Below are 20,277 nucleotides of genomic sequence, written 5' to 3'. Positions count from 1 at the left end.
TTCACATTTATTCCCAGTTTACTAGACCCCTCTTTTCCTTTTTTTACTCACATCGCAATCTTTGCTGTATTTCCCCCTACATTTTTTAATTTAGTGTATGAAACACTTCAATAATATTTAGAAATAATGATATGAACTGGCATTAAGCTGATGTATAAATAAAGCTGATATTGTTTGATTTACTCTAACTCACATGGTATTTGCATACAATAAAAAATACAAACCATGATACATAATTTCTTTACAGGCATAACTATACAAAATAAAATTCAGAGGGGTTTTATTTTGGTAATATGATAATATTTTAACAACCAAAAGCAAGGTTGTTGCGCCCCACTTTGCCTGCTGCACTGGAAACCTGTCAAACCTGTTTGTAAAGGAGATGATCAAGTTTGAGCATAAAAAATGGTTCTTAGTTTAATCTGAATGTACTACATTTCACTTTACAAAATCGTTATAAATGGTTTAATTTCTGTTATGCGGTCAAACTACATGGATGCATGAGGTGGTGATGAAAAAAATGTTAGATAGATGAAACAGCACCATTTTGGAGGGGAAGAAATGATTGAATCAGCCAATCAGAAGCTGGTAAAGTGCTGTAGTGTTGGTGAGAAGGCATGCTTCAGACTAAAAACAGCAAGGACAACAAGGATACCTATATAATACTGTGATAAACTGATGATTAACTAACGGTTCATCTTATATTTGTAAGGTATTTTAAACCTTTTAAGCACTAAGACAAAAATTGAACTAAAATCACACAACTATGGGTACCATAATATTTCCTGAGTCCGCACAGTCACAGCACACAGAAGGAAATTTTGCGTTTAGCAGAGCAGATCAGCACAGTCAAGAGATGATGAATCACATGATCATATCCTGTAAGTGTGACAAATAGAAGGAGATGACCTCTGATCTCTATTGAAATAAAACTGCCGCCCTTTAGCGCATCACAGGCTCTGGACATATTTAACTTAACGAGCTAGGGCCTACCAGCTCTGACATCCACAAAAATAAAAGCAGTTTGACAAAGCCTGCATAAATATGCCATTTGTTGACTCGTCTTCACCCCCATATACATCTGGAATATATCAGAAAGAGGCCCACCATCACACTGCTGTATGGCACCTACAAGTGTCTGAAATTACAAAGGCAGCCCTCAGAGGAGAAAACGTGCAGTTTGACCTCATGACTGAGGACACACACAATCACATGCAGGCATAAGTGTTCATAACTCCGAGTTTAAAGTTTCTGGTGATCATAAAGATATGCAAAATCACCATTCAGATGGTAGTGAGACCTGCTATGATGTTTAGTTTGGAGACGGTGGCACTGATAACAAGGGAAGAAGCGATATTGAATATATGGAATAAAGGATGTTAAAGATGGAGCTGCCAGTTAAGAGGATAATAAGAAGACTACAGAGAAGATACATCGATGCAGTGAAAGAGGACATGCAGAGAGTTGATGTGAAGCGGATGGTGAACTCTAAAGGGAACAGCCAAAAGAAGAACAAGAATAAAAGAGGATCTCTGCAATGTTGCAACTAGTTTGTATTTTCCATGAGAAATAAAACATAACAAATTGGCATGGCAGAATATTTTCGAAGATTAATGGGTTATTAACATCTCAGGATTTGTTGCTTTTGTTTCTGATTCACTTCCTGGCTGACCTTCGTATTTTATTTTTGTAGTTTGGCTGAAGTTCTGATGCTGGCTTGTTTTAGACAAGTAATCTAAAAGTTCAGTATAAGAACAAAAGCTATTCATTAAAGGCAAAGAAAATAAATAAACAAATTAAAAAACAAACAAACTTCAAGATATAAAGGTTATGAGGCTGCTTTTTAATTTTTGAAGACAGACTAATATTTTTGTTAAGGTCCTTCCTTACCAGTTGGTGGCGGTAATGCACCATTTTCGCTGATAAAACTCACGAAGAAGAAGAAGAAGAGGCGCAATAGCGAGGGAGCGACCCGCCGGACTGTATTCAAGCGGCACAGCAGTGTTGTGGTAATGACAGCATTCATTTATATAAAGAGTAGACTCATGTTTAGCTAAAACGCGATTTAGGGTGTGTAAAATAACTAATTCAACCCGAGGGCTGGGGCTAACCTCGGCGCTGGCCAACTTGAAAGGTTTGCTAACAGATGACTGACCGAGCTGTAACCACGTTGAATGGACCTTTGCTAGCACGTGAATCTTTTCTGTTCATATTCGCATAAGAAAATATGTAATTATGGCATAAAGATGGATTATAAATTCCAGAAACGATCGTAAAGGCTCCACGGACACGAGCCTGTTACAGTTCATGCAGGTATATTAGCATAACGGTAGCAACGTTAGCCCATGCTAGGCGCCGGTTGCTTGTAAGAGGAAATCCACCCCAAAACAACTCTGTCTCAGTGACCGTTACGTCAAAGCTGTCGGCTGTCTCCGGGTATTAGACGAGCACACAGAGTGCAGACGTTATGTAGGAGACTGTAGAGATTACTGGTTACACAGTGTAGACATGGGAGCTCCGGTGGTTTTCCAGACTTAAAATCAGTGTTTGAGGTGCATTATTCCCTCAGTGGAACAAGCGCTTTCAGCTGTTTTTGTGTCGCAGTAAGGCTAGCAGTAAGGGTAGGTTTTCCAGAAAAAACCCGCGCTCTTTAAACCAGATTGTTCACACCCAGCTGAATAATTTAGAGTTTGAATGACTTCTTTTGGGTGCTTTTGTTTTGGTTCTGTTAGCATCTGGTATTGGGCAGAGGAGTCAGACAGCGGAGTTTATCATGAAGTTTAAAAAGTGATGCATTTGGTCCTCAGGTGCCAGGATGGCGACAGACGACGTTGCGCAGTTGGCTGACTCTCTGGCCAAAACTGGAGTGGAGGATGGAGAGCTCAGTTACAAAGGACAGGGAAGAAAGCTGGATGATGCTCAGTCAGGTGAGTGTCACTTAATCACTAAAATAATCCAAAGGCTTGGCTTTAATGATTTTTCTTATGTGTTACCTGTTTTAATATGATCATTTGAATCTCTGCAGTTGAGGAGATGGTGAAGGAGATCCAGGACTTTGAGGGTTTACAAGCTCTGAGATTGGAGGGAAACACTGTAGGTGTGGAGGCAGCACAGGCCATCGCTAAGGCCCTGGAGACAAAGAGTGCATTGATGGTGAGACGTTTTTCTCTGTTCATCATCTCTAACATTTCAGCAGTTTTATATTTCTCCACAATAAATACGAACTAATAAAAATACAATTAATATTAATATAGAGCAGGGCGATATGGCCAAAAATATTTATCACGATATATATTTGAAAATTTGCGATAACGATATAACTGACGATATAATTGATGCGAGACAAAATACAACTCCACAACATTACTAGCGCAAAAAGACAACCTTCCATTTATTTTCACTTAAACAAGAAGCTGGTTTTTATGTACATTAAAGCTTTATAAAAATGTAACAGTGCAAATGCAAATTCCTTGCTGAAAGTTTAACCAAAAGGCATTTCCAGTGGAAATGGGCTGACATATCCTGAGCATAACCATGTATAATATCCACTGAAGTTAAAAAGAGGTGCTTTGCAACATTAAACTGCAGTGTGCAGTACGCATTTTTCAGACCATAAGGTGCACGGGATTATAAGGCACATTAAGCGAAACAAAGCAGTCAGATAAATCAAACTTTATTAAACTCATTCTTCTTGCTTCCTCCACTTCTGTACCATTGATTCATTAATGTTGAATTCTCTGGCAGCTGCTCTATTCCCATGTTGTTGCAGTATATTAATGACTAACCTCGTATTGTGGATGGATTATCTCAGTTGTTCTCCTGACTGAAGATTGGTCCTTTTACAGCATCCTGCCATGCGATTGCATTTGTCTCTAACCATGAGGAACCTTAACGTTAACTTTTATAAGTGGAAAAGTGTTAGCGTTCGTCCTCCAGCTTCACTGTTTATGTTATGCTAACATAGCTGTGTCGCTAGCGATCACGTAGCACATCATTATATACCAGCTAGCCCAACTTCAGTAACCCTACAAACGTCACTGCTGTTTAGTTTCCTGTCTTCATTTATGTTGGAAGTGATAGCAGAGCTGTACGTTTGAATTTTTTCAGAAATCTCTTAGTCAGAACATGCAATATCATGTTTAGGTAACTAGCGAAACTAGCGAGCTAACTTCCGCTAGCTTCCTGCTAACTTCTAACTCTGTTAAATGTAATAAATTTTGTTTTCATGGATGCCTGGAAGTTAAACTTCATAGTTACACCTGGTAAAGCAGCAATGCTGATCGTTTTATTAAAGATGAAAGAATTTAGACAGTTTTTAACTCTAAGTGATGCTGCAGTGTTGTTTGACCTGAAGCATACGGAGTTTAGCACCCAGATTACTCCCAGATTTAAGAGCATCTTAGTCCGACAAATATGACAATAACAACGGCCGCTTGCATGTTCTGCAAAAAAATGTGCTTTGTCGTGTATCTGACGGACAAACACCAAACCAGTTCCACATCACTGAAGTTGCACCATTTGTACAAACCAATTCTGGTTCATCTGTTTCACTCAACAATCGGCCATGTGCGTATGAAAACAAAGGCACTGCGCATGCGCGTTCTATTCATATTCTATCTCGATATTTCATTTTCCTATCGTTGCCTAACATTATACCGGTATTACCGTGAACGGTATAATATGGCCCAGCCCTATATTAATATTCCAAAGGCATATGATGAAAGGTGCTTTATCATAGCAAATGTTTGAAGTATGAAAATCTGGAATGAGAAATCCAAACGTTTATCCAATTCATGGCTTGGGTGAAGGGGGGTTGGCATCCTGCAGCTGCCTTAGGGCGATAGGTTGGGTGCACACTTAAAATAAGAAGTTTCATATGCAGATGAACTGATAACTTAGTCCGACACAATGTTTAAATATGGCTGAAAACAGCCTTCTGCTCTCTGTCACACTGATACCTGCAACAAGCATGGGTGAATCTAATAATAATTTATATGATTAACTGCCCTGTAATGGAATACAATCAGTCAGTCAATCATCTTGTGGCTTCCACTGACACTGCTCTTGTCTCCTTGCTTCCTTCCTCCTCAGCGTTGTTACTGGAGTGACATGTTTACAGGTCGCCTGCGCTCTGAGATCCCACCTTCCCTGGTACTACATGATTATCAATAACACATCAATTTTGACTCCCAAGCGGTTAGTTTTGATTCACTTCCTATTTTCCTATTTTTGTTTTGTAGAATTCACTGGGTGATGCTCTGATGCTGGCGGGTGCCAGGCTCACAGTTTTAGACCTCAGCGACAATGCTTTTGGACCCGATGGAGTAAAGGGCATTGAGAATCTGCTAAAGAGTTCCACCTGCTACACACTGCAGGAGCTACGGCTCAACAACTGTGGCATGGGCATCGGAGGTGGCAAGGTAAGTGTGGAGATGACACGTGTTCTTGGATAAGGTCGTCATTGTCAAGAATAAAGCATCAAAGATGAAAACCAGACAAGTGGACAGATGCATCCTAGATCATTATGACTGTACTTGTTTTGTACTCCTCAGATTTTAGCTGCATCATTGATCTACAACCATAAAAAATCCAGCGCTGCGGGATCGCCCCTCAGCCTGAAGGTGTTTGTTGCTGGAAGAAACCGACTGGAGAATGACGGAGCCACTGCCCTCGCTCAGGCTTTTAAGGTAAGACTGATTTTCATCGACAGGCTTCATTTTGATTCATCAGAACGACTGTTTCTCATACGTCTCTTAATGATTGACACGTTTTATTCTTGGACCACTTCGTATAAATAATTATCAGCCAGTTTATGCTGTCAGACACATTCAAAGTAGATCTTTACAGTTTTATCTTTTATGTGTAAGCAGCGAATGTGTACGATTAAAGTTTGTCTTTCCAGCTTATGGGCAGCATGGAGGAGGTTCACATGCCCCAGAATGGCATCAACCACGCAGGTGTGACCGCCCTGGCCGAAGCCATGCAACACAATCCAGGACTTCGAATCCTCAATCTGAATGACAACACGTTCACTGAGAAGGGGGCTATGGCCATGGCTCAGGTATACATATGTAAGGGATTAGTAGTTGCATATCTAGACAGTGAGTTGTTTTTTTTTTAAACAGAGTTTGTGCACTCATGAAATACCTGAAAAGTATTTGAAAACGTTCATTTCCCAGGCCTGGAAAAAGAATCTTGGATAGTCTTGAAAAAGGCATGGAAATCTGCTTCACTGACACCTGCACAAAAGAGTGATTGGTTTAAAAGGCACAGAGGAAAGATCTGTATTGTTTATATAACTCTTTAAAGTTATGCCTTCACAAGATACATTTGTACAGTGCCTGCAAAATAGGACAGAATGATTTGAATATAGTGAAAATATGCATCACCATCATTTGTACTGGTTATTTTCAGCCTGATACAGCAGATACTGTCTGTGTCTTCACAGGCCTTGAAACACTTGCGGAGCATCCAGGTGATAAACTTTGGAGACTGTTTGGTACGACCGGAAGGAGCCAAAGCGATTGCAGTGAGCGTGTCAGAGGGGCTGCCGATCCTCAAGGTAAGTGAGGGCAACCCTCTACTGCCAGCTCTTTGTTGCAAGTTGTTGTTGGCAGTAGGCTTGGACAATATTTAATTTTTTTTCCCCCTATCATCCTGACAACAGGGCACAGGGTTAATGATGGTATTAGAGTTGTAACGATTCATCGATTAACTTGATTATAAAAAAATCTTTAATGTAAAAGTTTGCTTCGACGCTTATCGTTTAATTCACGCTCAGTTGTCACCATGAAAGCTTTTCTCTCACATTTGCAACAAAGAATAGACCTGCAGTAGAAACCTATCTAGGAGCTCGCGTGTGAAGGAAAACTTTACTTTACAGCTGCTCCTATCCAACGCCTTTTGTTTTACATAGTGGAAGTCTACAGTGACGTTACAGAAGTTAAAATAAAAGCATATGTATGTACGTGGGACACCTTTCTGAATAAATAGTTTTTATGTTCCACAGGAGCTCAATTTGTCGTACGGTGAGATTACTGAGGATGCTGCTCTGGTCGTAGCACAGGCAGTAAAAGACAAGGACCAACTGGAGAAACTGGACCTAAATGGTACAAAGAATGCAGTCGGTGTCAGTCATGATGCTTCTGTTGTTTGTTTGTATTTGAGACATTATGGAGGAATGTTGTTTTAGCTGCATTTGGCTTCATGGCTTGTGTGAAAGGATCTCTGGTTTTCAGGTAACTGCATCGGAGAGGATGGTTGCAGAGCCTTGAAAGTCGCCATGGAAGCCATGAACATGAGCGAGCTACTTGGATCACTCAGGTAAATCACAGCTTAGTCTGACTCCTGTTTGCTTGAGCTGCATCCACAGTGGTTGTGATTCATAGCAGAAAGTGACATTCAGAGCCTCCCCCCCCCCACAACTCTCTTTTTGAGGTTCTTCATATGAACTTACAGCAACTTAAAAAAGTATCTCAAAGACAAAATATTATAGATACATCTTTCATGCCTTGGATTTGTTAAAGTAGTCAAAGAGTTGCCCAATGACATGGAATAAGTCCCACCTCGGTGGCTTCGTTTGCTTCCAGTTCAACAGAATAAGTTTTCGTCAATAACAGCGCAAATCCGATTAACATGTATTGATTATTTGACAATTCTAGGGTTGCTGCTTTCACCCAAAATAATGTCTGGTTTGGGCCCCGAGCAATTTGCTTTAGCAAAACTTCTGACAAGGCCTGAAATGTCTTAGTGCAAAATCCTCGGATGTGTGGACAGGTTCAGGATTTTTGAGCTAGAGAAGCCGGTATTTGTTCGCTTCGATCGCAGGATGAATCGTTTTAGGAAGGAAGCCAGTTTGCGTTTTGATAAATGTAGCCTGTGTAGAACCTTGAATTGTAATAGGCCTTTATCTGGCACATGCTGACGAGGTCCGTAGATGCTCTTGAGCCTTGTGACATCTGCTGTCTATAATCTTTATACTGAGATCCTCCTGCCAGGCTTCTCTTAAATACTCTACTCAAATACTAACCAGCATGACGTGGACAGTACCCGAGATAAACTTTTCTCAAATCCCAGGTGAGTGATTCAAACGGCTGCCAACTTAGGATACCATTGAATGACACGGTAGTAAATACATCACATGTCAGATGTCAAATATCAGTTTATCAAGTGATGTGAAACGCGCAAATCGCATCTACTGTGGACGCAGCTTTAGGTCATGAAGTCTTTTTGCAAAGTCCTCACTACAGAGCTGTGCTTTAAAAAAAAAAACTTCTTCAGTGATGATGAGGGCGAGCCAGAAGATGATGATGACGAGGAGGACGAAGACGACGATGAGGAAGAAGATGATGACGAGGACGATGTGGACGAGGAGGAAGTAGAGGAAGAAGAGGAAGAAGAGGAGGAAGAGGAAAGCACTGGCAATAAGGTAAGACATGTCTGTTCATTGCAATAGTTTTAACACAAGTTGGCTCAAGTTAAATGAGTAAAATGGCATCAAATGTGTCTGTAATTATAATTTTTTAAATTCTAACCATTAAATCTCTATAAGGAAAAAAATATACACTAGTTCTAAGTAGGATATATGTAAGATATGGGCCTTATTGAATCCAAATGATGACTAACATGTTAAAGTATTGAGGGACGTCACTATTATGTCTAACAGAAGCCTCATTCTGTACTGAATAGGTGACAGGAAGTCTAAAATCCACACTAGCTGTGATCATATGCACACATTTGTGTTTTGACTTTTTCCTTTTGCCTTGTTCTTACAGTTTTCCACCCCACAGTCAACACCTCGACCCCCAGAAGTCTCCTCCTTCCTCAGCTTTCCCTCCCCTGACAAACTGCTTAAACTGGGCCCCACGAGAGCATTGCTTATTGAGCAGCAGGTAGCAAAGAAATCTCCAGTGACATTAAAACACACTTGTAATCCTATGCAAAGATCCAGCAGTTCTTTAGTGTGTAAACATTTCTTCTTCTGGGCCCAGGTGGATGTTTCAGACGCTACAAAAACAGCTGAAGCCTTCCTCAAGATTGCATCTGTGTACAAGGAGGACAATACTGAAGTGAAGAATGCAGTGTTGGACAGTATTGGTAAGACACTTTGTGGAGTTGAGTCATCTTGCAAATGCCAGACTTGTGTGACATTTGTGTATTTTAGTTATTTTGTGCTAAGCTGTTTGATTCTTTCTTTCTTTTTTTTTTTTCACATATTACTTTGAGTATTAGTATAGTTTTCTCATTTTCAGCTATTGCTGAAGCTTAAAATGCTCTTAAATTATTTTTATTTAATTTTATTTAAATAATCCTACAATTTACTTCATCTAAGTCATTAGAAAGCTCAGTCTACTCTGGAAAAAGTGGTTTTGGCTCATCACAGTTAGAGCCAGCTTTCACGTTTGGCTGCCACTTGCAAACAAAGGGTTTGTGCGGAAGGTGGGCGGGGCTTCTGTCCTCACCGGTCTCGTCGAGTTCATACGGAGTCAAAAATTTTAAGTGGAGCTTTATAATAATAGATCCACTTAAAGGTTTATTTAGAACAAAAGCCACATGTAAAACTGGCATTTGTTTCTGTTGTTGTATACAGTATGTGCCAGAGGTTTTTTTTTTTTTTTTTTTTTTTTTTTTTTTTTTTTTTAAATGTATGTTATTTATTTATTTTCATTGTTTTTACACTAGCATGGTGTGTATGGATTTATGAAGCAGTATAAAATCATTAGCTTCAGATGCTGGTAGTTGTTTCCATCCAAGAGAGCCACGCTAACCTTAAGATATAACGATATATATATGTATACGTTCCCCACACGTTGCACTTTTTTTTTCATATTATTGTAATTTTTCCCATCAACAAACAAATTGGTGGATGGAAAGTTGTGCTTTAAAAAAATAAATAATCTTATTTTGCTTTGCATAAATGTGTGTTTTGTAGTGCTTGGAGTTGGAGAAACTAAACTTGTTGTCAGTGATGTGTTATTCCAGTGTTGAAAATTCTGTTTGTAAAGATGTTTTTCCTCTTGCAGATGGGCTCCTGAGGAAAGCTTTCACCTCCTCTTCCTTCCAAGGCTACAGCTTTGTATCATCTTTGTTAGTGCTGCTTGGACTTATTAAGGTATGAAACACTCTGCAAAATGTGTCTTTGGTTTGCTCCCCCCCCCCCCCCCCCCCCTAATGTTTTTGGTCCTCTACCTTCAGAGCGAGGATAAGGTGAAACCTGTGATTGTGGTCCCCGGCCACCTCCAAGCTTTGGAGCATGTCGTTCGACAGGACTACTTCCCCAAAGAGAGCGTGGCTGTGCTGGAGGCCTTCATGTCCCGGTAAGGACGTGACAGAATGAGCCAATCAAAAGGCAGCTTCCAGGTACAAAACGCCATTATTTCCTATCCTTAGTAACGTAGCACATAAATGCTTCTGCACCAGGTGCGTAAACAGATGGTGATTAATTCGCCCTGGTTTTATCTCACTTTTGTGTTGGAGAGGATTCATTATATTCTTGATTAAACTATTTATATAATGCAATATTTTGGTGCAGTTTACTTATAAAAAAATTAATAATTAAATAATTATTGTTGATTTTGGGGTGTTTCATGGGATCCTAGAAAATCTCCAGATCTTTTAATGAAAAAATTGTAATACAGGATAAATAATTGTACAATCTGCACGTGTCATTCTTAGGAATAACAAGACCTTGGAGTCATGTGGAAATGCTAAAAACAATCTCCAATCAACACTGCAGAGAGTCCGGTCTCAGAGCTGAGGACTGTGGACACGTGCGCATAGACTGATCATTCATGGCCTTTGGAAACCAGCACACACAAACACAAAAGTAAAAAAGAGGAGCACTTGAGAAAACCCCTTTTTTCCCTGGACTTCGGACATAACTTGAATATGTCTTATGAAATAGAAAAAGCTCTGAAGGTGTGAAATTGTTGAAGCCCTTTGTATATGTTCAAATAACTACCAGACAGCACTGACACCTTTAACTTCACCTTCTTTGTATATGGGTGAATGAGAAAAGGCCTCACGCTCCACAGATGACAGCTGTAAACCAGGATCAGTGTGGACTTGGCACTTGCAGCTATTGTGGCTTCTCTATTTAATTTTCACCTTTGCTGTTCTCTTGTTTCACACCAAATATTTGTTATATATTCACAAATATTGTCAAATTGTGATATTAAAATATCTATTGACAAGCAGAAACAAGACTGTAACATACCACATTAAAATGCATTAAATAAATTGAAATGTATTTTCAGGTTAGACAGTTGTTGATGAAATTGTGTTGCAAAAATAAAGCTCATTTGAGTGTTGTTGTTTTTTTTAAGTGTCTGCAAGCTGACTGTAGTTTCTACAACCCCGATTCCAAAAAAGACAAAATGCTGTTTAAAGGAAATAAAACTGGAATGCAGTGATTTGCAAGTCTCATAAACCCATATTTTATTCACAATAAAACATGGAAAATGTTAAATATTTAAACTGATAAGGGAAACTACTGAAACAGCTGAAGGAAAATTCAGGTTAACTGGCAACGGGTCAGTAACGTGATTGGATATATATTAACCAATCTGGCAAAAGACCTTGTCCACAATTTACGGAGCAATTTCAGAATAATCTGCACATTTGAAAGGCACCATTAATGTTGAATGGTATAAGGTCAGCTTTTAGAGCAATATGTGCTCCCATCCAGATAATGTCTTTTTCAGAAAAAGGCCTTGCATATCTCAGCAAGACGATGCTAAACCTAGCGAAGAGGTTCAGTGCTGAAATGGCCTGGCTGCAGTTAAAAGAAGAAGGCTGTTGTGGTGAACGTGGCTCTTTCCCAAATAATTTTTTCCTTCTTCGAATGTTGCAGTCAGAATAAAAATGGGATTTATAAGCATTTCAAATCATTACACTTAGGTTTTTTTATATTTCAGATAGCATCCGAGCTTTTATTGGAATGAGTTTTATTTAAAAATAAAAAGCAAAACTTTAAACTCCAAAGATGTAATGCAGATACAGATTTTACAGTAATGCAAAACGGAGAAAGAAAAGTTGAAATGGTAGTAATAACTAGAAAAAGTTGCATTTCCTGCGAAAATGCTGTGTGAATGCCTTGCAGTGGAATCTGAAAACAGCAGGAGAACTATCTGATGAAAACACTGTGTAGAAGCTGAACTCTTTGCTGAAAACTGCTTTATTTGAAAGGGTACACTGAACAGTGTCACTAAAGCAGAGTGCATGCAAGCAGAGGTGTGCTAACAGCAACAAGTAGGATTCAAACCTGCACCAACAGATCTCACAGCAGCTGCTCATCTCACTGAGCCAAAGCAGTTCTTGTCCCAACAATAGATATGATGAGAGAAAAAATATGCAGGGGGCCGAAGAAGCTGAATTGTGCTGAAAAGAGGTAAAAAAAAGCTGAAATTCTTCTGAAAGAGCAGAAGAGGCTGCAATTTTTCAGCTACTCATTGAGCCAAACTGGTTCTCACGTAACTGAAAAAAGCTGACAATTCTGATAAAAACAGCAGAAGAGGCTGAGATTTGTGCTGATAAGAGGTGAAAACGCTGAAATTTCTGCTGAAAGGAGGCAGAACAACCTGGTTCTGCTCAATTTCAGTCCACCAATCAGAGGTACTGCGCCGTTTTTTGGAGTTACAAAACGTTGTGTAACTACTGTAAAACTCGGTGGGATAGAAGCACTTGTCCTGTCACTTGTACTGGGTGAATCGGCAGACTTTGAACCTTCACTGCGGACAGAAAGGACAGATTTCCACCCCTCAAACAAATGTAATTTATGGCTCAACGGTAAGATGACTGTAAAAACTGCTTCGACCGTGAGTGTCAGCAGTGTCTGAAGATGAATTGGCACAAGCCTCATTTGTTAACTTTGCTTTGTTAAGGAGATATGACGATTTGAAAATGGCTCTCATTAAAGAGTTCCAGCGCTGATTTTGAACAAACTCTCCATTGACTTTCTATGGAGAGTTTTCAGACTTTGTGTTGCTCTGAGGCAATCTGATAAAAATCTGTAACTTCCACAACAATGATAGTGACATTTTCTGAAAGCCAGCAAAAATCCCCACGTTTTGATGTATAATTTGTGGAGGTTGAGTGAAAATTGAGTGAGTAGCAAGAAGTTGTTCAGACATGAAGAGAAAGTTCAGAAAGGACAAGTTGTCACTCTGAGTTAATTGCATAGCAACCATAACAACGCATGTATTTTCTGGAAAATCACAAAGCTGCAACTGAAAACTTAAAGAGGCATTAAATTAAAACAGTAACACATATGAAAAAGCTGAATCACACATAAAAAGCCCAATAATTTGAGAACATTTTAAAGTTTGAATGGAGTTTCTACGTGAAAGTATGAGGAAGTAGTTAAGTTTCAAAAACAAGCAAGTTTTAGCAGAATTGTGGAAGTTTTCCATTCATTTCAATGGGACAAAAGGAAAAAAGTGTAATATTTTAAAAAGTATAATAGTAATAAATACCAAAAGATATAGCCGGAATTAGCAGAAATAACAGAATACTTTGAGGCATTCACACAATTATTATTGCCTGATGAAGCAGGCTTTTTTAAGGTTATAATGGAAGCTTATGGATGAAACTCCGGCATTCAGATTTAAAAGCCTTGATTTTTCCAAACCAGCAGTGAGTTATTTCATCTCATGTGTCAGCAAATAGAAGCTGCTCGCTTCTTGTGCCTCAGAAAATGTGAAGCCAGTGTGTTAATTTGCAGAGAGAGGACACAAAGATCAGGGGTCACCACAAAAGAATTTACCAAAGTCTTGTTTGTTAGCCTGTTGGACCACAGGCTGTAAGTACTGAGCACACTCAGAGTGAAGTAAAGCCCTCAGTGAACAACTTAAAGCCCGAACTGGCAGATTAAATCCATCTCTAATTCTTGTTACCAAGGAAACACTGATAGCACAGCCATATGGTTAAAGGTAAGCCAAGCTGCTTGTTTTCAGTGAGTCTGGGTTTTGAACTCGGATTTTCTTTGGAGTTTAGATTTCTCATATGGTAGCATTCAGTGTTAAGCTATATAGTGTAAGATATTGAGTATCGATCAGTTTTGATCATCACCTGCTACATCTATATTTTAAAAATGGCAGATAAATGATGTGTGCCATGTGTTGCTAAAGCCAAACCGTTGAGTTTTGGGAACCAGGAACCAGTTGTGGGAGATCAGGGGAAATCAAACAAAGTAAAAGGCTATGCTGGTTTCAACCGTGGAGAGCTCTTCTGCCTCCTTAAAGATACCTTAGGTAACATGACAATCCTTCAAAAATATTTTATAGACATGAAAGGAAAAGCAGAGTCCTTTATCCAACTAAATGAGGAGGAATCCATGTTTCAAGACCCCCAAATCTGTTGTTTTGCTTCTGTAAGGTGCAGAAGAGCTTTATAACTTGAACTAGTGTGTCTAGTGTCTGTCTCCCAACCCGGGGCCTTTAGCCACTCCTGTAATTCTATTTCTAACATGTGTTACTGGCACAGATGCAGATCTTCTCTGCTGAAGTCGTCCTCCTTGTTTTAACACTGTCTTTACCCGTGGAAGCCAAAAAGTGTCCCAGAGCCTGCAGTTGTGACAGCATCACACTCACAACAGCCTGTGTGGGCAAGAACCTAACAGATGTCCCCCCGACTGTGGAGGAGGTGAGGAATTCAGGGGTTTTGCTGTATCTTAGACATGTAGGCTTTTTAAACTGAGGGTTGATAACAAGCTGGATGGATCCTCTCCTCTTTACTCTGAAGGATGGCGCGTGCATGTGTTTCAATAACAATTTCAAATGCTCTCCTCTTAACCTGACTGAGATGCTCTGGCACGACCTGAAAAGGGTTTTCAATTAAGACATCCCAGAAATATCGATGAACTGAAACAGGTTTATAGGACAAAGATTTCTCCTCAGTGAAACATCAGAAACATCTAAAGGGAGTTTGCTGCTGCTAAAGAAGCTTCTGTAAAATACTGCATGTAATTATTTTCCAGCCTGTGTTGTGAATGATCACTCATTGTCCTCAGTAAAGAAAGAATGAAAGCGTATAATTATGAAGCACGGACCACATTCTGTGAGTAATTAGTGCTGAAATCAAGAGAGAGTGATTTTAGAACCAAAGAGTGATTAGCTAACCAGACTTATTATCTGAATAAACCAGCCTCACTCTGGTTTCCGTCCTGGCATGTAATTGTGTGTCCAATACTCATTGTTTCCTCTAGATTACTGTGAAACTCGACCTGAGAAATAACAACTTGCAGGTGCTGTCCAGGGGGACATTCATGCACACACCCTACCTCACCCATCTCAACCTGCAGCGCTGCAACATCATCGAGATTAAAGAGGGCGCCTTTCGGACTCTTGGCCGAGTGGTCTCTCTAAACCTGGCTCACAACAAAATTGAAATCCTTTACCAAGTAAGATCAGAGGCCCGCAGTTTTTCCTCTCGAGTCTTTATTATGAGAATGATGTTCTCTTCTTTTCACTGCTGCAGGAGTCCTTTGACGGTCTCTCCTCCCTGAAAGAGCTGCGACTTGACAACAATCGCATCGAGGAGATCCAGCCTGGAGCCTTCACACAGCTCGGCTTCCTCAACACACTGGCCATAACCCACAACCAGCTGGTTTACATCCCTAACATGGTCTTCCAGGTACTCCAAATTATGGGTAAATACGTTAATAATCTTTTTGGATGTGTTTGGTAATGCGATTCCACAACGGTCCTCCTTCTCCTCCTCTTCCTCCTCAAGGGGCTGCAGAACATTAAGTTTCTTCGTCTTAGCCACAACTCTCTGAACAACCTGGCACCTGAGGCGTTTGCTGGGCTCTTCACCCTCAGCCGCCTCGACTTGGATCACAATGAGCTGCAGTTCTTCCCCACACAGACAATGACGAGGTGGGACAACATGGACGACTGTTATGGGACGTATTGATATGTGTGTTTTAATGTGTGTTTAGCATTGAATCCTCAGCTGCAGCAGCACTCAGAAAGAAGTCAATAATATATATATATATATATATATATATATATATATATATATATATGTAGTAAAATTTGTGAGCTTTTAAGTGACAATTTTAAATTGCCATGTCCTCCACCTGTTAAGACTCCGTGAGGTCACACGGCTGCACATGAACCACAACCCCATGGTCTACCTCGGGGAAGATTCCGTTTCCATGGCAAAGCTTACACACCTGTACCTCAGCCACATGTCCCTTCAGGACCTCTCAGACAAGGCCTTCTCTCAAGCCCCCCTCCTCTCACACCTTGACCTCAGCCACAACCATCTTCGGTACGTGGAGCCCTTCTCAGGCCCTAGAGACCTCACCAGCCTCAACCTGACAGGTAAAGCCTGTGTTCTGATATTTTTTATTGGACACAGATTTTTACTTTAACATAACAGGCTTTCATTTTTTCCAAACCAGCAGATGTAAGTGATCTGACTTCTCATGTCTCATAGTGAGGCCAAGAAAGAAAGATGTAGGGGGGTGATAGCATACCATGTGTCATTTTTACATGCTGACCAACAGGCATTTCTTACTTTTTCTAAAGGGAACCCCATCTACTGTAACTGCTACATGTCTCCACTGAGGCAGTGGGCGAGAGTTAGTGGTGTGAAGCTGCTGGGGGCCTGCTCTGGACCTCCTCACCTCTCAGATGAGCCTCTGCAGGCGGTGTCTCCTCTGGATCTGCGCTGCAGGAGGGGGGAGTCACCGGTGGAGGAGGAGGAGAGTACGGAAAGAGTCCCACCCACGGTCACAGCCACTGCCAAGCCAAAGCAGAAGGTCAAGTGTCCAGCTAACTGTGAATGTGATGTAAGTTGGAGACAGAAAACACTTCTGGGACACAATGAAAGCAGGAAGAAAAAATAAAAACTCCAGTTTCTCATAGATTTGCTGTTTTACCACACTCTCACTTGGCTCACTTGTACTTACTTACTTCGCTAATCACAGTAGAGCACTTGGCTCTCAGACTGTGGCTTACTTGTGATTCCTAGGATATTTAAAAGTAGAATGGGAGGCACAGCCTTCAGCTTTCAGGGCCCTAATCTGTGGGACCAGCTTCCAGTTTGGATTCAGGAGGCAGACACCCTCTCTAGTTTTAAGCTAGAGAGCTATGCTAAAAGGGTTTTGATAAAGCATATATTTAGGGGTTGGATCAAGTGGCCATGCTATATGAATAAAATTGAGTTGAAAGCTCTAAAACTCCACTGTAGGTTGATGGGTAACATAGTGGTAGATTTTTGGCACACCACAAATAATGCTTCAAAGGCCTTTAAATGAAGGCTAATGCTGCATGCTACAAGGCAGCTGTTTTACTCATATGTTTATCAGTGTCTCAGAGCACTGTGATATGTCGGTATTCTATTAAGTAAACCCTCAGAGTACTTCCTCGATGACTGTTTGTTATTTCCACTGAGACGTTTTGCAGGTTTCACATTCAAAACTGATTTTCTCTAGACTGAGACCCAGCATGCCACATGTGAGGGTCGGGGCCATACTAGAATCCCACGAGGCTTCCCCGCCCAGACGCAGTTGCTGGACCTCCACGATAATCACTTCCACTACCTTCCAGCCAACAGCTTCCCAGGCAGCAGCCAACTTGTTTCTCTTCACTTGCAGTCCTGCAAAATCCATGAAATTGAAGGTGGTGCCCTCCAAGGGATGAAAAACCTTTTGTATTTGTATCTTTCTGATAATGACCTCATGTCCTTGGACCCCAAGGCCTTTGCTGGAGTGCCCAAGCTCACCTACATCCACCTGGAGAGGAACAAGCTGGCGCAGTTCCCTGGATCAGGTCAGTGGAAAAATTACATTAAGTCTGCCTCAGTAGATACTATCTACAAGAAACACTGGAACTAAAACATGGCTGTTCTGTGTCTTTCTTCTAGCTCTGTCACTCTTACCAAGTCTGGTTGTGTTACATCTGGAGCAAAATGCCATCTCTAAACTTGAGACCAGTGGGTTGCTGTCCTCACTGGGCTCTAAACTTACTGAGTTATATCTGGGCAATAACAACTTAACTTACATTGCCAAGGGCGCTCTTGACTCTGACTCTCTATGTACCCTTCACCTGGATTCAAATCAGCTGACTGAGGTGCCCACCCACGCTCTGCTTGAGACCCCTAATCTGCAGGAGCTCAACCTCTCTGGGAACTCAGTTCGTTGGGTGGGACCAAATGCTTTCCAGCCCTTATCCAAAAGTCTGAAGAGACTTTACATGGATCATATGGGAATGGAAAAGGTACGAGAGACCCTTTTAAGCTAATATCACAAGTTCGTTTGCAACGTGTTTATGTTTTCTCAGCATTGTCAGTATTTGAACACCAGCCAGGTTTCCAATATCTAGTCCAAACGTGACTGTACTGTTTATGTGAAAATATGTGCTGATTATTCACTGCACTGAGGGCTTGTTCAAGATAAAGAATTTTCTTTTCAACTCTTTGTATTGCACCACTGTACAGATCTCCAAGGATGCACTGCTGGGGCTGGCCTCAGAGCTGCGGACTTTGACTGTGAGAGGAAACCAGCTGGAGGAGTTTCCTGATCTGAGCCCACTCACCGGCCTGGAGACTGTGGACCTGCAGGACAACCCACTGCGTTGTGACTGCTCTCTGCTTCCTCTGCGCAGGTCGGTGTAAGATTTACCTGGGACTACAGTTAGAATGAACTGACAGCTTTACTGACTCTGTCTCTTTGTATCTGTGGCTCAGGTGGATGGAGAATGTTAGTTTGGAGCTGACCGCAACTTGTGGTCACCCTCCTGAGCTCAGAGGTCAGAAGGTCCGGGGCATCCACGTCTTCAAGTCCTGCCCAGAGAACATTTCTCCACCAGAAAAGAAGAGTGCTGCATATCCAAAAGTGAAGAAATCCAAAGCAGACTCCTTGAAATCCCGAAAAGTCAAAGCACAGACCACAGCTAAAGTCGCCAAACTGCCCAGGAAGCAGCCTCAAAGAAAACCTGGGCCACCAAAAGTAACAAAGAAAAAGAAGATACTGAAATGAGAACATGTAACTCATTTTCCTTTTCCTCTTTTTTTGCAATAAACCTGAGTGTTAAGGAGCTGGGTTTCTTGAAAGCTACATTTGTTTGGTTCTAAATTAAAATGTTGAGCCATGCAAGTCTTTTGTATCCAAGCGAAAAATCAAAGTCAAAAAGTCAGAGGAAACCTGACAGTCACTCAGCCAATCTCTCACCATTCTTGCAGGGATACTTTAATGCAACACTAAAAAGGTTTGTTGAGAGAGAATAACAACGCATTTTTAGAGGAGCCCAACTGCTATGCATATTACAGAAATGTATATTTAGTGGTGCACATACTAATTTACAGAGGCCAAGCGTCAAGTGTCTATAGGTGAAATCAGCGAGGCCATGTTATCCCACATTGTCCCTATGTGAGACGGCACAGCAATATCCCACATTGGAATTGAGTGTAGTTTATAGAAGAACCACATAGCCAAAAAAAATCTTATCTATGGGTGTATCCATACTGAAAGCTAACAAAAACGGACAAACACAGCTAGTTATGTGCAGTACTGCAAATGTTGGTATTGATCTGATATCAAGCCAGTATTCCCTATACCAATACAAATATTTTTAGCCTATAAGGGCAGCTTATGTAAGGGAGATCAGTGTTTCATGATTTATGAAATAGTCATCAATATGCAAATTCTGAACACATTTTAATGACCACTAAAATCACTTTGATTTTTTTTTTTAATTTCCCACAATAATTAGTTAACACGACAACAAAACAAATCTTTCACCTTCTTAATTATTTTAAAACTATTCTTTTTTTTAGACCTGTCTTTTAAGCACTTTTGGTCAACATCTGTTATCTAAATGTGCTATAGGTTTTAAATATTCTAGACGTGACGGTAAATACAAAATCTTTCAGATATTTTCATACAGCATGTCTGAGCTATAGTTTTTTAATTCCAAAATTCAGTGGGCTACAAACTGAACTTATAGGATAGAAGCAAAGTATTGATCTTATCACCGTAGCATCGATGGGAGATCAATAGTAATTCAAACTACTTGGCAGTGTTAGCAACATTTGTGCTCTAACAATTTACTATATCTAATGGGAAATGACAGAACATTGTGTCTGTGATACCTACCTTTATACTGAGGTGTAGTTGAGGGTTAGTCGTGGGGGTTCCATGGTGTAATGGTTAGCACTCTGGACTCTGAATCCAGCGATCCGAGTTCAAATCTCGGTGGAACCTAAATGTTTTGGATGGAGAAGCTTTTCGCTTTGTGTTCATGAAAGTTAACATTGTTAGCTTTTGAAATA

General features: G+C 40.6%; 2 protein-coding genes and 1 non-coding gene across 4 annotated transcripts; all 3 read left to right on the top strand.

The window, feature by feature from the left end:
* Positions 1–1,962: 1,962 nt before the first annotated feature.
* LOC146633335 (ran GTPase-activating protein 1-like) lies at positions 1,963–11,158 on the top strand. 2 transcript variants are annotated; one of them, XM_085352165.1, is made up of 16 exons: positions 1,963–2,009; positions 2,808–2,927; positions 3,026–3,153; positions 5,092–5,151; positions 5,241–5,420; positions 5,553–5,687; positions 5,903–6,061; positions 6,449–6,562; positions 7,010–7,109; positions 7,239–7,323; positions 8,281–8,428; positions 8,775–8,891; positions 8,991–9,096; positions 10,023–10,111; positions 10,195–10,316; positions 10,675–11,158. In XM_085352165.1, the coding sequence occupies exons 2-16, from the start codon at positions 2,816–2,818 to the stop codon at positions 10,754–10,756; spliced, it is 1,737 nt and encodes a 578-aa protein (XP_085208291.1). In that variant the 5' UTR covers positions 1,963–2,009; positions 2,808–2,815; the 3' UTR covers positions 10,757–11,158. The 2 variants fall into 2 exon arrangements, with proteins under 2 accessions (XP_085208291.1, XP_085208292.1); XM_085352166.1 differs by having other exon boundaries at positions 10,195–10,359; positions 10,675–10,735.
* A 1,563-nt stretch (positions 11,159–12,721) lies between these two features.
* Positions 12,722–18,985, top strand: chadla (chondroadherin-like a). Its single transcript, XM_085352163.1, has 11 exons — positions 12,722–12,786; positions 14,482–14,640; positions 15,203–15,397; positions 15,475–15,630; positions 15,730–15,875; positions 16,087–16,325; positions 16,533–16,795; positions 17,441–17,777; positions 17,872–18,224; positions 18,445–18,611; positions 18,694–18,985. Exons 2-11 carry the CDS (start codon positions 14,482–14,484, stop codon positions 18,983–18,985), a joined length of 2,307 nt encoding a protein of 768 aa, XP_085208289.1. The 5' UTR covers positions 12,722–12,786.
* A 1,152-nt stretch (positions 18,986–20,137) lies between these two features.
* Positions 20,138–20,209, top strand: trnaq-cug (transfer RNA glutamine (anticodon CUG)). The gene has a single exon. It is a non-coding gene; the product is annotated as a tRNA-Gln (tRNA).
* The last annotated feature ends 68 nt before the right edge of the window (positions 20,210–20,277 follow it).

Source organism: Diplotaxodon limnothrissa, linkage group LG4, assembly GCF_057381915.1.
Source record: "Diplotaxodon limnothrissa isolate DT_005_m linkage group LG4, D_limnothrissa_male_GT1.1, whole genome shotgun sequence".
Classification (NCBI taxonomy): domain Eukaryota; kingdom Metazoa; phylum Chordata; class Actinopteri; order Cichliformes; family Cichlidae; genus Diplotaxodon; species Diplotaxodon limnothrissa.
This window is presented reverse-complemented; position numbering and strand designations above follow the sequence as displayed.

Coding starts and splice junctions, on each gene's coding strand:
- chadla (XM_085352163.1), top strand. CDS start 14,482: ATGCAGATCTTCTCTGCTGAAGTCGTCCTCCTTGTTTTAACACTGTCT. Junction 16,326..16,532: donor CACCAGCCTCAACCTGACAG/GTAAAGCCTGTG, acceptor CTTTTTCTAAAG/GGAACCCCATCTACTGTAAC. Junction 18,225..18,444: donor ATCATATGGGAATGGAAAAG/GTACGAGAGACC, acceptor ACCACTGTACAG/ATCTCCAAGGATGCACTGCT.
- LOC146633335 (XM_085352165.1), top strand. CDS start 2,816: ATGGCGACAGACGACGTTGCGCAGTTGGCTGACTCTCTGGCCAAAACT. Junction 2,928..3,025: donor GCTGGATGATGCTCAGTCAG/GTGAGTGTCACT, acceptor GAATCTCTGCAG/TTGAGGAGATGGTGAAGGAG. Junction 8,429..8,774: donor AGGAAAGCACTGGCAATAAG/GTAAGACATGTC, acceptor TTGTTCTTACAG/TTTTCCACCCCACAGTCAAC.